Source organism: Anoplophora glabripennis, unplaced genomic scaffold, assembly GCF_000390285.2.
Source record: "Anoplophora glabripennis isolate ALB-LARVAE unplaced genomic scaffold, Agla_2.0 scaffold18, whole genome shotgun sequence".
Lineage (NCBI taxonomy): Eukaryota > Metazoa > Arthropoda > Insecta > Coleoptera > Cerambycidae > Anoplophora > Anoplophora glabripennis.
In genome coordinates, this window is record NW_019416221.1 from 432,451 (window position 1) to 447,502 (window position 15,052).

General features: G+C 31.0%; 2 protein-coding genes across 2 annotated transcripts in view; both read right to left on the reverse strand.

Annotated features, from left to right (window-relative positions):
* Positions 1–5,727, reverse strand: part of LOC108908184 (caspase-1) — a 6,184-nt gene extending 457 nt beyond the window's left edge. Inside the window, exons 1-5 of the mRNA XM_018712121.1 lie at positions 5,561–5,727; positions 3,024–3,268; positions 1,942–2,045; positions 1,128–1,373; positions 200–332 (exon numbers count right to left, since the gene is read on the reverse strand). Coding sequence (XP_018567637.1) covers positions 200–332; positions 1,128–1,373; positions 1,942–2,045; positions 3,024–3,268; positions 5,561–5,601 — 769 coding nt within the window. The 5' untranslated portion in view covers positions 5,602–5,727. The remainder of the gene's footprint in view (positions 1–199; positions 333–1,127; positions 1,374–1,941; positions 2,046–3,023; positions 3,269–5,560) is intronic.
* A 1,677-nt stretch (positions 5,728–7,404) lies between these two features.
* On the reverse strand, positions 7,405–10,454 carry LOC108908211. Its single transcript, XM_018712159.1, has 3 exons — positions 10,336–10,454; positions 9,070–9,329; positions 7,405–8,500 (listed from the first exon to the last, which is right to left on the reverse strand). The coding sequence occupies exons 1-3, from the start codon at positions 10,394–10,396 to the stop codon at positions 8,225–8,227; spliced, it is 597 nt and encodes a 198-aa protein (XP_018567675.1). The 5' UTR covers positions 10,397–10,454; the 3' UTR covers positions 7,405–8,224.
* Positions 10,455–15,052: the final 4,598 nt, after the last annotated feature.

Sequence of the window (15,052 nt, forward strand, 5' to 3'; positions counted from 1 at the left end):
ATAATATATATATATTTGTCCGTGGATTTTAAGAGAAAATGCTGATCAAATAGTCTTTGATTTAAATAAAGACGCTACAAAATTTTTAGCTTTAAATTTATAGTATTTTTGAAGTAACCTGACATTTGTTTTTGTTATTTTTCGGTAGGAATTTTATGTGACCTTATTTGATAATTACAACAAAAAAATTAAGGGTTACCTTCGTATGAAGAATACATAACCAGCACATCTGCTGATATTGGTATTGAATACAACTTCTGCCCGTTGTTCCTAGCGTCCATTTCATCGTAACCAACTGTTATTCCTGGGTCAGGTTTATTTCCTCTACATGCCTGAAATTAGAAAAAAGTATATTCAAGCTAATATGCAGGCCACTTGTCCAGCACTACACGTCATACACCACGCCACTACATAACATAATGGGGACGATGGGAATAAACAAAGACAACGCACGACAACCATACAATGGGGTAGGGTTTAGGTACAAGTGTACCAAATACGAGATCATCTGGAGAATTTATTTAAAGGGTACCTATATTTAAGTGAAAGTACTCAGTTTTAGTTCAAATATCTTCACAAATGAGTAAAATGATTAAAATGCTCAATATTGAGTGACAATATACTCCCCACCTTTATTGTTTTCATTCACACCGATTTTACTGTGCAGTTATAGTATTTCGGTATAATCTCTATAAAAATGATCGATTTTATTTAAATCGTAGTTGTTTTTAGGTTTGCTATTTTTTTATCTATTGTAAACGGATTTCTTCCATATTTTTCAGATAATACTTTAAGCCTCCCAGGCAATGTAAGCATTGAAATAGAGATTATAGAGATTAGGATTTTCACTTTTTTACGAAAAACACGCGACTATTGTGTAAAAAAAACACTGTAGATAGCCATGTGTAATTATAAAAAAAAATAATGCTTTTCTTTACTAAAATAGTAGGTGGTATCATATTTTTCTACAACATTACTTAAATTTTCAATTACTTGTACAATATGAAAGAAATTAGTTCAACAGATATATCTAATTTTCGGGCATAAAAAATATTTTAATTAACGATATTGTGGGAAACAAATACGCTGCATGATAATATTTGAGATATATAATTATACGGACTTACCTGAATGAAAAACATTTTTGGTTTTCCAGCTAGGCTAGGCACTTTAAAGAAAGGTTCCCACAAACTTCTAACCGGAAAAGTTTCATCTTTAGTATAAAATTTGTCCAACTCGCCATGCGACATAACAATGACTATTAGGCACTCGTGTTCAGAGTGGTCGATGTCCTTTACTAAAAATAAAAAACAAGAACGGCACATTCTTTCATACTGTCTTTGCAAGGTTTGAAGAGATTTTATAAGGCGTGGCTAAAAAGTTTTTACCAAAAGTTGCTTCACATTGCTATTGCCCTAATGGGATCTACCTAAAAACGTGTAGCTATTATATGAGGATATACATGATGTGGTGTGTATAATCTATAAAAATTAAACTACAGCTTCCTAACGATATTTGTAATAGAAAAGTCTTATACGAAAAAGTTCTATTTTACGTTTTTTTTTCGTAAATTAAAGTTCAATAGGCCCATTCGGTGATATATAATTTTAAACTTTGTAAACCAATGACTTCAAGTGACTCCAAAGATAAAAGTCAATTGGAGTTAGATCGGGTGACTGAGGTGGTCACGGCACAGGACCAAAGCGTCCAATCCATCGCTGAGGAAACATTACATTCAAAAGTGTCGTTACTTCTCGAGTACTGTGTGGAGGAGCTTCATCTTGAAGATAAAATATGCGTGTCCGAACTTGTAATGCCACATTGTTCAATAATTCAGGCAAGCGGTTCTCCAAAAAGTCAGCATATGTTCATTTAGTCGTCCTTCAAAGAAATAGGTACCTACAAGTACATCGCCTATTATGCCAGCTCAAACATTATTACCGAGAACCGATGTTGAAAATGAGTTTCCCTAATAGGGTGAGGATTTTCGGCCCATATGTGCATATTATGGAAATTCACTTCAACACAGGTAAATGTCCCCTCATCTGTTCCACAAACATCCAGTGGTTAAAGTCTGTTGAACTGGTTGCAGATACGGTACGAGACGAGGTTCCTTCTTGCTTTGCGAATAGTCAAGTACTAATTGTGGGGTTTTAGACATGATTTTCCAACAACTGCATCTTCAACATTAAGGTTCACTTGCTGACCACGTCCTTCTCCTCGAGGAATAACACTTCCCGTACCTCGCAGCCGCTGAACACACTGTACGATTGTATTTGCACATGGGGGTATGACGTTGTGGCCATCGTTCCCGGTACAACCTAGTCGCCGCGAGCGCATTTTCTCCGGCTACACCATACGCTAACACCATATCGACACGTTCGGAATTAGTAAATGCATTGTTTTCTCGGTTCATTGTAAAATAAGTAAGAAATAAGAATCTCGTTTTTAATGTAATCGGCACGCTATTCTTATTTTTTACTTCTTTATAAAAATTACACTGTCACTATCGTGGAATTACAAAATAAAAACTTTTGTCTAGAATCTTTCACTTTTTAACACTGACGGGTCGATGGACGATGCTTAATATTTAATAATTAAGTGAATAATGAATTCAATACAAATACAAAATCAGTTGACTGCACAAATTTTTTGACAATGTAACGTAACTTCTTAGTATTACTAGTATTAGATTATACCGACTTAAATTATAAGGTTGCATCTCGGGTCGCATAAAAACATTTCCAATTATTTTAATAAATAACACAGGGTCGGCCTTTATTTTCGTTGAATAAATGAACTTTACAAAAAAAAAGGCGATAAGACTTTTCTATTACAAATACCACCAGGAAGCTGTTGTTTAATTTTTATAGATTATACACGCCACACCCTGTATAAGATTTTAATTTTATTGAAAAATGTTTGTGGATCTTTATGAAATTAGTAAAAAGTCAGCCATCTACATTAAAAAAGCTGTTGCAGGAGTTTGTATTTTTAATTTTTTTTATTATAATTCGACTTACCTCTTGAGAGAGTCTCAGCAATTTCAGCAGAACGTAAATCATCATAAGCATTAACATCGAACTGTAATTCTTTCAAAGTTGTGTAAAGATCATCGCGGTCTTTGTCTGTTCCGTCTCTTGTTGGAATGTCTTTCTTGTCATATTCCTTGTGGTTAAATATTACCGCAATTCCTCTTTTTCCATATTTTTTATATACCTCGGATTCGGGAGATGGCGCCGAAGGATATTTGGGCTCGGAACGTTTTCTGTAGAACATAAAAACAGCTGCTGCTAAATGTATATTGTAGATCAGATCAAATTAGATTAAATCTGAATCGTCTACACAAAATTTTGGAATTGGCTATAATGATTTATTTGTATCATATTCGTTTTTTGTATTTAAAGGTGTAGGCCAATCATTATAGCTTTTTTTCGGGAAAAAAATACTATTAGAAGTTTCTCTGCGGAATATCGTTCAGAAACGTGTTACAAACAAAATATCAAAAAATCAACTCGAGACTAGTTGGGAAACTTTGTTAAAACAATGGTCAAAATTATGGAAAAGTGGTTTTCCGACTGGCGTAAAAAAACTGTTATTCATAGAAAAAAAAAGGTTTATACAAAAAAGGTAGGTATTAAATAAATCTGTAAAATAAGACAAGTCCGATTAAATTCCGATAATTTGTTTATGCGCAAGAGCTCAAAAATGGCCGAAATTGCCCGCTTTTTTCAATTGCTAATAATTAATGCAATTTTCATCGCAGACACTTGTAATTCAGGATTTTTGAAGCTTTTTGCACCCTTAATAAGTGGTAAAAATTTCAGCCCAAAAACTTCATTAGCTTGGCGTTGGCGGAATTTGTTATCTAAGAAGATGCTATTTTCAATTCATTTTTCCCAAGCTCACAGGCGTTGTAGGGTTTCGATCATTAGTTGTTTTTGTACCTAAATAGTTGTATTGACATATGCATTTACTGATAATTTAATTTTTCAAATTTAATTTGTTTAAAAATGACTGAAAAAATGTTAATATTTATTACATCGTTAAGCGCGCATGCTAAGCCTCGCCTTCCCCACTCGTTCGCTAGACCAAGTAATAGAACGCATCGCCGCTATCTTCTTTTTCGAAATTAAATAGTTGAATTCACCTTAATGTTAATGTAGGACATGAAAATATAGCTCTTAATGTATACTCTCTCCAAATTTCGGCTCTTAATATTAATAATTAAGGTCACTGCGATTAAATAAATAAAAAAAATTATCTCAGCTTCTAATCAACTTACAACAACGATTTTTTTTTAAATTCGAAGAAAACTAAAGTAAAGAGGTTACTATTTTATTTTATAATAATTACCTATCTTAACAATTTAATAAATATTAACATTTTTTCAAAGTCAATTTTAAACAAATTAAATTTGAAAAACTAAATTCTCAGTAAATGCCTATGTCAATACAACTATTTAGGTACAAAAACAACTAATGATCAAAACCCTACAACGCCTGTGAGCTTGGGAAAAATGAATTGAAAATAGCATCTTCTTAGATAACAAATTCCGCCAACGCCAAACCAATGAAGCTTTCGAGCTGAAATTTTTACCACTTATTAAGGGTGTAAAAAGCCTCAAAAATCCTGAATTACAAGTGTCTGCGATGAAAATTGCATTAATTATTAGCAATTGAAAAAAACGGCAATTTTCGACCATTTTTGAGCTCTTGTGCATAAACAAATTATCGGAATTTAATCGGACTTTTCTCATTTTATAGGCTTATTTAATACCTACCTTTTTTGTATAAACTTTTTTTCGCTATGAATAATAGCTTTTTTACGTGAGTCAAAAAACCACTTTTCCATAACTTTGACCACTGTTAAAACAAAGTTTCCCAACTAGCCTCGAGTTGATTTTTTGATATTTTATTTATAACAGGTTTCCGAACAATATTCCGCAGAGAAACTTCTAATAGTATTTTTTTCCCGAAACAGGCTCTTTCATGTCTATAATGACTGGGCTAGTGGTTTTTCGCTGTTTTAGAAAAGTGAAGGGTTATTCAGCGCGTCAATATAAATAAGGATAGGTCTAGTCTTTGGAACAGGCCATTTTTCTTTTTTGTATACCTGCGAAGTACTGTCGCTGAAATGTTTCTCAACGGTATAACCTCGAAAAATCCGTGATAAAAAGTTGTATTTTCAAGACAACTCATGGAATTGTGTATTGTATTCCATACACAGGAAATATAAAGAATGAGCAATATCTCGACTATAAATAAATAAATCTAATCTATTCTACGAATTCTAAATTATTGTTTTTGTTAATCATTTATGTTCTTTATTTTATCAGAAATTTAAACCTTGATACAACTTGTAAATCATCCAGAACTCTATACGCTATACAGCTGCGTCTTTAGGTACCAAAAATCGAAAATAAGATTAGTTCATAAAAATTATTAATATGATGTTTCAACAGTTTGAGAAAATTGATCCTTACTGGAGCAAACTGGAACTGAAGTGGTTAAAGTGAAATATCTAAGATGAATGAACGAATTTAATTTGAAACACTCACCTGAAGGACAGAAAGTCGGTTGTATCAGTTGGATCAGTCATGATGGTCACAGTGGCGAAACTTATATTAAAACTAGAGCAGAACTGTTTAATACATTAGAAAAAGTATTGGATATTATTGTATTTTAGATAATGAATTAGGTCTTCTGTGTGATATCAGTTAATATATAAATTATTAAATAGCAATACGCTTCGCAGAATATTTGACGAGTTATCTCAAGTGCCTTTTACCTTGCTGGAAATGCTTTATTAAATATATATTTAGAGTTAATGAAACTATGCGTACTATATTTGTCCCATCAGTTTCACGGTAAAGATAGCGGTATTCAAATTAAATTGCATTTTACTCATACACTGATACGGCAGAATACATACAGAGTGTTCAAAAAGTTTGGAACCCTCCCCTCTATCTCAAAAAATACTGCTCAAACAAAAAAATGATTAGGACAAAAGTTGCAGGGTTTTGAGTGAGCAATCTGAGATAGAGGGGGGGGGTTCCAAACTTTTTTAACACCCTATATATAATTTTGTGGAAGACAGGACCGAAACTAGATTCTAAAAAGTTATTTTCAACGCCCTATATCTTGAAAACGGGAAAAGGTACGCCCACGGTTCATAGGGACAAATTGTAATCTTTTTTGAAATTCTATCAGGCCCTTTATGCTGGTGTTTTTCAGAACACTCTGTATATACATACAAACTTTTCTGTCGTACCTTAAAATCTCTAACTTCTTTGAATTTCAGTTTCATTCATATGAGAATAATGATGTTCTCATATGAATTAGTGATTAGTCAAAAACAGTCATAATCTAAGAATAATAATTGATTCATGATTCATCTTTTTTGTATCAGATAATTTATAACCAAAATGTAAATTTTATATTTTGCTTCCATCTGTCTAATTCTTTTGGATATTTATTTTTTTTTGTTAGTGTTAAATTATATTCTGTTACAGAAAATAGTAATTCAGTTTCAAAATTTACCATTCCAATTTCAGAAAAGTTGACTTTGAGTTTTAAAATATATGACAGTTATATCATATATGAAATCATTGTTTTCATAATTTTTAAAACCTAATTAATTCTAATTTTTGGTAATGCTTTCAACGAATTCTGAAATAGGTGATTCAACTCATCCCAAAAACGAATATTATTCTTGTCAAAATAATATTATTTTGAAGTATACACTTTTTCTTCTAAAGGCTTCCTTTTAGAGATACAAGATCTTGAAAAAAAAAATGTTTTTTGGTTTTTCTTTATTTTTTCTATAACTACGAAAGCCATTTGTTTTATATTTAGAGTGAAGTGTACGAATCAAAAGCTCTATCGATTTTACAAATTATTGTGAAAATCATAGTCTTCCATAAGTCTATTTTTAATATAACTTCTACTCTGGAAATTTTTCAAAATGACTATATTTTATTTACATTGCAACTTATTCTACACTATTTTTAAATTAAATGCTTGGTTTTTGAGAAAAATGGCTTCTAATGATTGATCACATTTGTTGACATCAATACAGACTAAATGTCAAATGTCACAACAGATCTGTATATCAAAACATTTTCGCGTGAAATAACAAGACATTACACGTGGAAGGCATCACGGGTGTTTAAGGATAATGACATACAGTACCGACCTCGGCACGTCGCGTATTGTCCTTATATCGCATTTTTCTAAATTGCAAAATAAATTTTGAGGAATTTATGATGTACGAGATCATCTATTTTTAACAATTACGTCTGGGACAATAAAGTTTCTAATCGGAGCTTGTAAAATATTTGGGCTCGGTATTATCTCTTAATTCTTAGATAATACCTGACAAGGTTTCAATAAAACTAATTCCTAATGATTGATATTTATACAAAAATTTTATTTCGAATAATAAATAATATAAAAAATAATTTCTCACCTATGATCTAAGACTTTATTATCCTATAAATATAAAATGATCAAGTCAGTCAAAGGTCACTCAGGATGGACTTCCTGGACGTCTCCTCTGACTTGGAAATTGTAAAGGCAAATGTCATTACTACATATTTTATTAATATTAGCTATTATATTATATTTATTGATAGATTTGTGATTATTATTTGCTACATTTCGTTAAAAATATTTATCCAGACATGTCCTTGACTTGTCTTTGATCACAATAAAAATCCAGACTTTTTTGCTGAAAATGGTTCGCATTGTACAGACAAATTTAAATAAATGCGCAATATATATAAAAATTAAAAATATAATTCTTATACTAATATATTTTCTCTTATACTAAATGTTGAGGAGGGCATGGATTGAAAACACATCGAACTTCTTTATCCTTCTTACATAAAAATGGTAAAATGTTAGAAAAATCTAGGTGTTCTATTTCACAGATAGACACCATTTCCTAAATCTATTTCTAATCTTGTTAAACAATTAAAAAATGAATTAGTGAAGGACTTAAAGTGACTCTAATTTAGTGACGTTACTAGCATCTAAAGTACCCAGATCTACCTTTGTGTGATTAGCGCCACCATCGACTTTATTTGTAACTACGGGTTAGAATCACCGACACTAGGTGGTTAGTAAAAGTCCGACCTTCCCTCCACGGTCCTTTGAACTATACAATCTCTGTACAAATGTAGGTATATCCCGAATTAACGATTAGATTATAATTTCACAAATTAATAACTAAACTTTTCACCACGACTTAGGAACGACGGAGCCCTATTTTCATTGCTTCTGTCACTTCTACTTTGGAATGATCGTAGAGTATCCTCTTGGTCCAACTTGTCGGTTGGGTACAGAAATGACGGAAAAGAATTGTCATGGTTCAGAAAATTCGGTTCCAATTCTTCACTTCTGCGAATAGGAGCGGTATTATTTGCTTTTGGGATGGTCACCCGCGGTATGCTGTGATCGGAAAACAAGTTGGCAAACTTATCCTTCCTTTTCTCGATCTATAAAACATACAAATAATATAAAAACAGTTTACCCATTCCAACCTTCTCTTAGAAAAATATTGCTTCTTATATTTATAATGATTCCAATATTGGAATTTAGAATAAAATAGAATCGAATAAAAGGCCTACAAAAAGTACCTTTTCCAAGACAAGTCGATTTCAGTTTTTCAAATAGTGTACCATCGTAATAATTTGTTTGAAAAGTCTCTCAATTTTACATTTAACAGTAATCTATACAGGGAGTGGCGTGTATAATCTATAAAAATTAAACATAATTGAACTTTAATTTACGAAAAAAAAAAAACGCAAAAATAGAACTTTTTCGTATAAGACTTTTCTATTACAAATATCGTCAGGAAGCTGTAGTTCAATTTTTATAGAAAACACACGCTACACCCTGTATAATTCCTTTCAAAGTGCTTCAAGTGCTTAGGTAATTTAAAGCACTTTCCTGAGATAATTATTACACTAAGCACTTCAATAAGTGCTTTGTGTACAAGGTGCTTAGCTTGTACAGCGTATACTGTTCATAAGTGGTGGGTGGTTCTGGTGTTAACTATACTTACATTTACGGCCGTTCTAAGCATGTAGAAGGAAAATATGACGTTCACCAACCAAAGCGTGTACCCTCTTGCGGCTAGAGTCATTGCTATGCCAAATGCTAAATAGCAACTATAGTTATAAGTATCTTCCGAATATTCGTTGCAAGTTGAATAATCTCTCACAAGGAGACAGGTGAAAATTAAGTCGATCAATGAAACGATCAGTGTTAAGATGCTCCACATTAAAATTATGGGTTTTTGCCGCCTTTTGTTGTAGTGTATAGCTGCAAGAAAATTTAAAAATATTAATTTCTTCACAGTTGATGAAGTTGAATCATATTTATCACCATTTTTTGTACGAAAATTGCGAATTGAGGCTGCCAAACCTTCATTATTTTTAAAATATCGCTCAACAATGAAAACGTTCCAATTTTAATAACCTTAAACTGTCAGCTGTCTTTTTTTTCGTTGGCAACACTTTTCCGCACAAATGGCGCTCAAAATTCAAATCTTGTGTGAATTTTGTGATATTAAAATTAGTTCATTAATTCAACGAATTGAAAACGTAATATTGTTTTAACCGTTTTTTTTAATAATTTTCTATCCGTGGCTAGATCTTCGTATCTTGTTTGATTAGAAAACCAAGATTAAAAGATACGTTTAAAAAACGTCATTTGGTTAATCTTTTTTGGTAATAGTAACATTGTATATCAGACTAATATAAGTAATTTCATTATAAATCAATAAAAAGGTTTTAAGGCATAATGTACAAAGGCCCAATTTTTTGATGGTGAAACCTACAATTGACCCTTCAATGAAATGTACACTTTTAGTAGCATTTCTTATCTAGTTATTTTTTCGGATATTTTGCTACATTTTAAATGAAAAAAGTGCCCACTGCGGTTGTCAGAGAGAGCCGCAATTCAATAGTGTGCCAAGTGAGTCAACCGAGACATGCGTGAACCGTCAAAGACTAGTTTTTTGAGTAAAATCACTACCTATTCATTACAAAATTTTAAAATTATGAATAGGCAAAAATAACTTTTTTTTAATTAAAATAAATTCTGATTAATCGCTGTGATCCAGGAGTTCATTTGCAATTTTTTTAATTTACAGTGACAGAATGACCAAAAATCTAATCAACAGTTGAAGATGATATTTACCAGTAAAATGATATAAATCTGACAATTTACTGTGGGTTGCTTACAACCGCATAGAACAAAACCAGATTAATCAAAGAGAGGCGTAACTGAAATGTAAAAGCTAAGCAATATTCTGCGAGTTTCTTACCTACAAATTGATCAAGTGATAGGGCTACCCATCCTACGCTCATAATGAAATATATCCACATGAAAATTGTAAAATCTAACGGTCTAATGACGAAGTTTGTGTTTGGCAACGTATCTGCAAAAAAAAACAAAGTTGGTGGGATGTGTATATACAGGGTCTTTCAGAATAATGTACCATAAATAAAAATACATGAGAATATTTTTCTTGGTGTTTAATAATTTTTTCATATTTGTTAATACCTATTAAAACTGCTTAAAAGAATTTGGGTCTAAAATATAGGATGTTCCTGAATTTAGATATTTATTTTTAATAAGGATAGGTGTTGACAAAACAAGACTATTGTTAAAAATGTATTAGTTAATAATAATCATTGTTTGAGTACCGATGAAGTAAGCTCCAGATCGTACGGCCATTTGAACTGAGTGAATTTGGTTGAGAATGCGAACTTGAGAGAGTAGACTTGCCAACGTCAGACGTAAACAAATGACGTATAGTGTGGATGCTGCACATCGATACATTCGAAAGCATGCATTTTTGCTTTATATAGGAGTTATCTGTATAAAATAAGTTTTTGAACACCTTATGCGGTGCATACGGTGCATAGAACTTACCTTGTATAAAAACCACGTACAGTAATAATCCAATTTCTCGCGTGTAAGTTGTCGCATCGTCGAAAGTTGGTGACCATTTGTATAATATTATTGCTGCTAGGGACATAGCCGCCCATGCTAATCCCTGTACCTAATCATAATAATAATTTTATTTTCTCTATATTGCAAATTTATTTATAAATGCCATACACATTTTATCGGTTTTATCTATATTAGGTATATAAATACAAAATAATATAAAAGTTATATGTTTAAGATGTAATATTCCTTCAAATTTTAATGTAAACCTATTATCATTTCATTTTACAAAACAACTAAAACAATTGAACAGTTTTATAAATGGACTAAAATTTCACGATTTTTATTTGAGATATTCGTCTTTTTATAAAATGCCCAATCCCTTTCCAAAATAACGCAAGTCAACGAATTAGGAAATTTTATAAAAAGTCTAGGCTTTTTATAAAACGATGGATTTTCCAATCTGATTACGACATATGCATACCCCTCTTCCCCCTTAAGTGTGTTCTTGTGACAGAAAAAACATATTTTAAAATAAAAGATAATTATTTTTTTAATAGTATAACAATGTAAGTTATTTTTTTACATAAAAGCGTATGGTAGTTCAGAAAATACATTCTAAAAAACATTTAAAAAAATCCGTCCTAAGAACTAAAGATTCTGGAAATTTTTTTGCTAATTTTAAAAAACACTAATGATTATTATTTGCTTACCACGCCTAAACAGGCGGCTGTCCTTCCCAAAATCCGTTTGTTTGCGGGCAGCTCCATCTCCAATCACTATTGCCAAAAGGAGGTTTAAAAACTGACGTTGTAGTGTTACCGTACAGCAGTCATTAAAGGATTAATATTATCTGACTAGATAATTAAAAGCGATATCGATAACTGTTATTTTACGCAAACAATTTCAAAGGAAAGGCAATTTTTATTATTTACTATTGTAAAATATACACCTAGTATATTTATGATCGACAATAATAATATATTATTATATAAAGGTAGAATGGACAGGACCCCCCATGAGTAAAGCAGCAGTTATATTCCTGCGAATTTATGTTGAATTATTCAAAGAAAAATGTACTTTGGGTACGTAGTAATAACGTTTTGATAAAAAATGGGAATTCCTAGGCTTTACAGATTTGCTATAATTATCTTAGAATCTCCAAAAGTATTTCTAAATAGTTGTTTCAGTAAATTACTTTTTTTGACATTCAGTTATTGTTTCACTCATCAAATATTATTATTTTAAGACGTAAAAGAAATAGTAACTAGAATGCTAGTTAGATAGGTAGAACAAACACTGTGTTTGAAAGGTAGAGGTAGGCAATAAATTAAATACGTTTAATATATTATAAATTAAATTAATTACTGAATTTATGTTTTAATATTCAGTAAAAAATGGAAATAGTGAACTGCATCAGCAATTTAACTGAACGGTATTCGGTCTATTTTATTTAATTTATTACTAATCTGTTTATAATCTTTATTTTGGAGTGGCATTTTGCGATATGTAAAGTGGCAGTTAAGGAGGTATAGAAAAATATTTCATGTGTTCATTCCATGATGTTTTGTTATAGTCTGACTTAATATAAAATAATCTATAGATAATCTCAAAAGCTATATCTATTATTTCGAACTACTTAAATTAAAATTAAAGGTATACATGATTTCTGATTATATTTTGGTATTATAATTTGACATTACTATAATAATAAAATTAAAACTACACATAGAATTGAAGGTGTGAGCAAATGTTACTTCTTAAAAACATTGGTCGCCATATCAACTGGACATTTATTCAAACAAACCTATTTATTTGATGGTTGTCATTTTACTTTCACATAAAAAAATAAAAATTGGGACTGTTTTTGATGAGTCACTGTATATATATCTGCAAATGAATTAAATTCATTGAGGAAATATAATAATGAGACGATGAATATCTAGAAATGATATATTGTTTAAAAATGTTACTTAGATACTTTGAAGTAATAAATAAAAATAACACTTAGACTTCGTCGTTTCCTACGTAGAATATTCTTTTTATCAGTGACTCGTAAGTATAGAATGTGGGTATAGAACAATTTGGGATTAAACTAAACCACTAAACAAACAGTTTCTCTTATATATGACGTTTGATTTTCCTTCAGCTTATCTAAACATAAATTACTTTTGTTCATTTATTATTAGCATAGATATGATATAAAAATAGTTGAGTTAATATAGGGTGAGTCACGGGGAATTATAGGTATAGTCTTTCCGAAGTCAGTTGAACATGTATAAAAACGCCTAGCAATAAAATTTAATGAGTTTTGTAGGGCTCCCTAAAAAAGTTTTCTGCTAAAGGTAAAAAATTATAATAATTTGTATATAGTGTGTAGAATTACGTTTTGTTACGTTTCAAAAGGCCTCCAAAATGCCATGTTGTAATAATATTAGTAAACGAAATATCCCTCTTATTTCTCCTTTTCGCAATTGTAATATGAATGATTAACAGAAGGTGCCTATAATAAATTACAATTGCCTGAATCACACCAAATTCCGCATTGCTGCACTGCACTGCTAGGCCATTTGTTGTCAACTGAATTTATGGCCAGGTTGCCCAGTGCGGCCGTGTTTGTGTCGCGTTTGCCCCCGTGCTCATTATTCAACTGGGCGACCAGACCTGTATATGGGTACGACTAAATAAATATGGGAACAAGTTTTTCAAATGTTTCATTGCCGATTTGATGCGTCATCGACCGAACCTGGTACATACTGCCAACCTCTTGTTTCTTCAATTGAATCTGAAAGACTATACATACTTCTACCATAACAAATTTCATTAAAGGGAATATCAAATGTCCATATTAAAAAGTGTATACTCCCCTTACTTTAGGCCAAAATTCTTTTCGATACAAATTCTCTAATTTTTGAGTAGAAATTCCAGGACTGATCTCAAAAAATTTAATTAGAAGAGTTCATGCCAAAAAGTTCACTCAGTATGCGATTGTTTTAATGCAACTAGGAATTTTAAAAATAGGCAAATGGATAATGGGAGCTGTGCGTTTGACATTTTTGTCAAACTTTTATTGAATTTTTTATAAATAATAGTTTTATTTAACCCTATTTAGTATACGACTTTATTTTTCTACATAGATAGATTTTATCTAGCAGTGCATTTGTTTATATGTAGTTGTGGACAACTTCACCTTTTTTTAGTTTAGAAAATAAGAAATGACTTTAACCTTTTTGCAAACAATTCCATTTCTATAAAAAAAGATATACCTAATTATTTCGTAACTCGAAAACTCGAAAAAAAGAAATTAAGTGCGTCACAAGTAAGCCGTTTTTTTTCTATAACTGAAGAAGATAAGAATATATCGAAAATCTGTTTAGATCAGAAGATTTCATTTAACAAATTGATCAAGTTCGTGAATATCGCAATTTTGTATCTTCAATAATAATTGAGGGGTATGTACGCGACTAAGGGTGTTATTATCCTGTAACACCCGTGGCGCCTTCAACGTTTAATATCCTAATTGTTCGTTACTTATTTTAATTTTTTTATATGTAGCTGGTATAACATTTGTTTAACTTTTAATCTATACTGATGTTAACAGAAGTTATTTGTAATTCCTAATATTGAATTATTTCCATGGCAATGCGTTTTAAATAGGGCGTTCAAGATATTCATAGTATTCTAGGATGTTATTTCTCATTTAACGATCACAAAATAACCGACTAGTAGAATATTAAAAAAAAATCATCTAAAAAAGCCTTTATTGATTTTCAGATGAATATTTCGAAAAGTGCTTTTTATTTGATGTAGCTGACGGCAGAAAGTCAAAATAAAAATATAAACCTTTTTATTTCGATAAAAAATATATTTTTTTTGATTTGCGATACTCCATTTGGGTTTCACCGAATTAAGCTAAACTAAAAAAGTTACAGGTGCGTTATAACATCTTCAAATGGTGATTTTTTTTCAAAATTTGCAATAAATTTCTTCTACTTTAAAGTTACTGAGCTGACTAATCTATTAAATATTAAAATGAAATTCAGTTGTCTTGAAACAACTACTCCATCTAATGCAACCACCAATTTTAT

Excerpts from the sequence above, each read along its gene's own strand:
- LOC108908211 (XM_018712159.1), bottom strand. The coding sequence starts at position 10,396 with ATGTGGATATATTTCATTATGAGCGTAGGATGGGTAGCCCTATCACTT. Across the intron at positions 9,330-10,335 it reads ATCACTTGATCAATTTGTAG|CTATACACTACAACAAAAGG; the intron begins GTAAGAAACTCG and ends ATTTTCTTGCAG. Across the intron at positions 8,501-9,069 it reads TGCTTAGAACGGCCGTAAAT|ATCGAGAAAAGGAAGGATAA; the intron begins GTAAGTATAGTT and ends TATGTTTTATAG.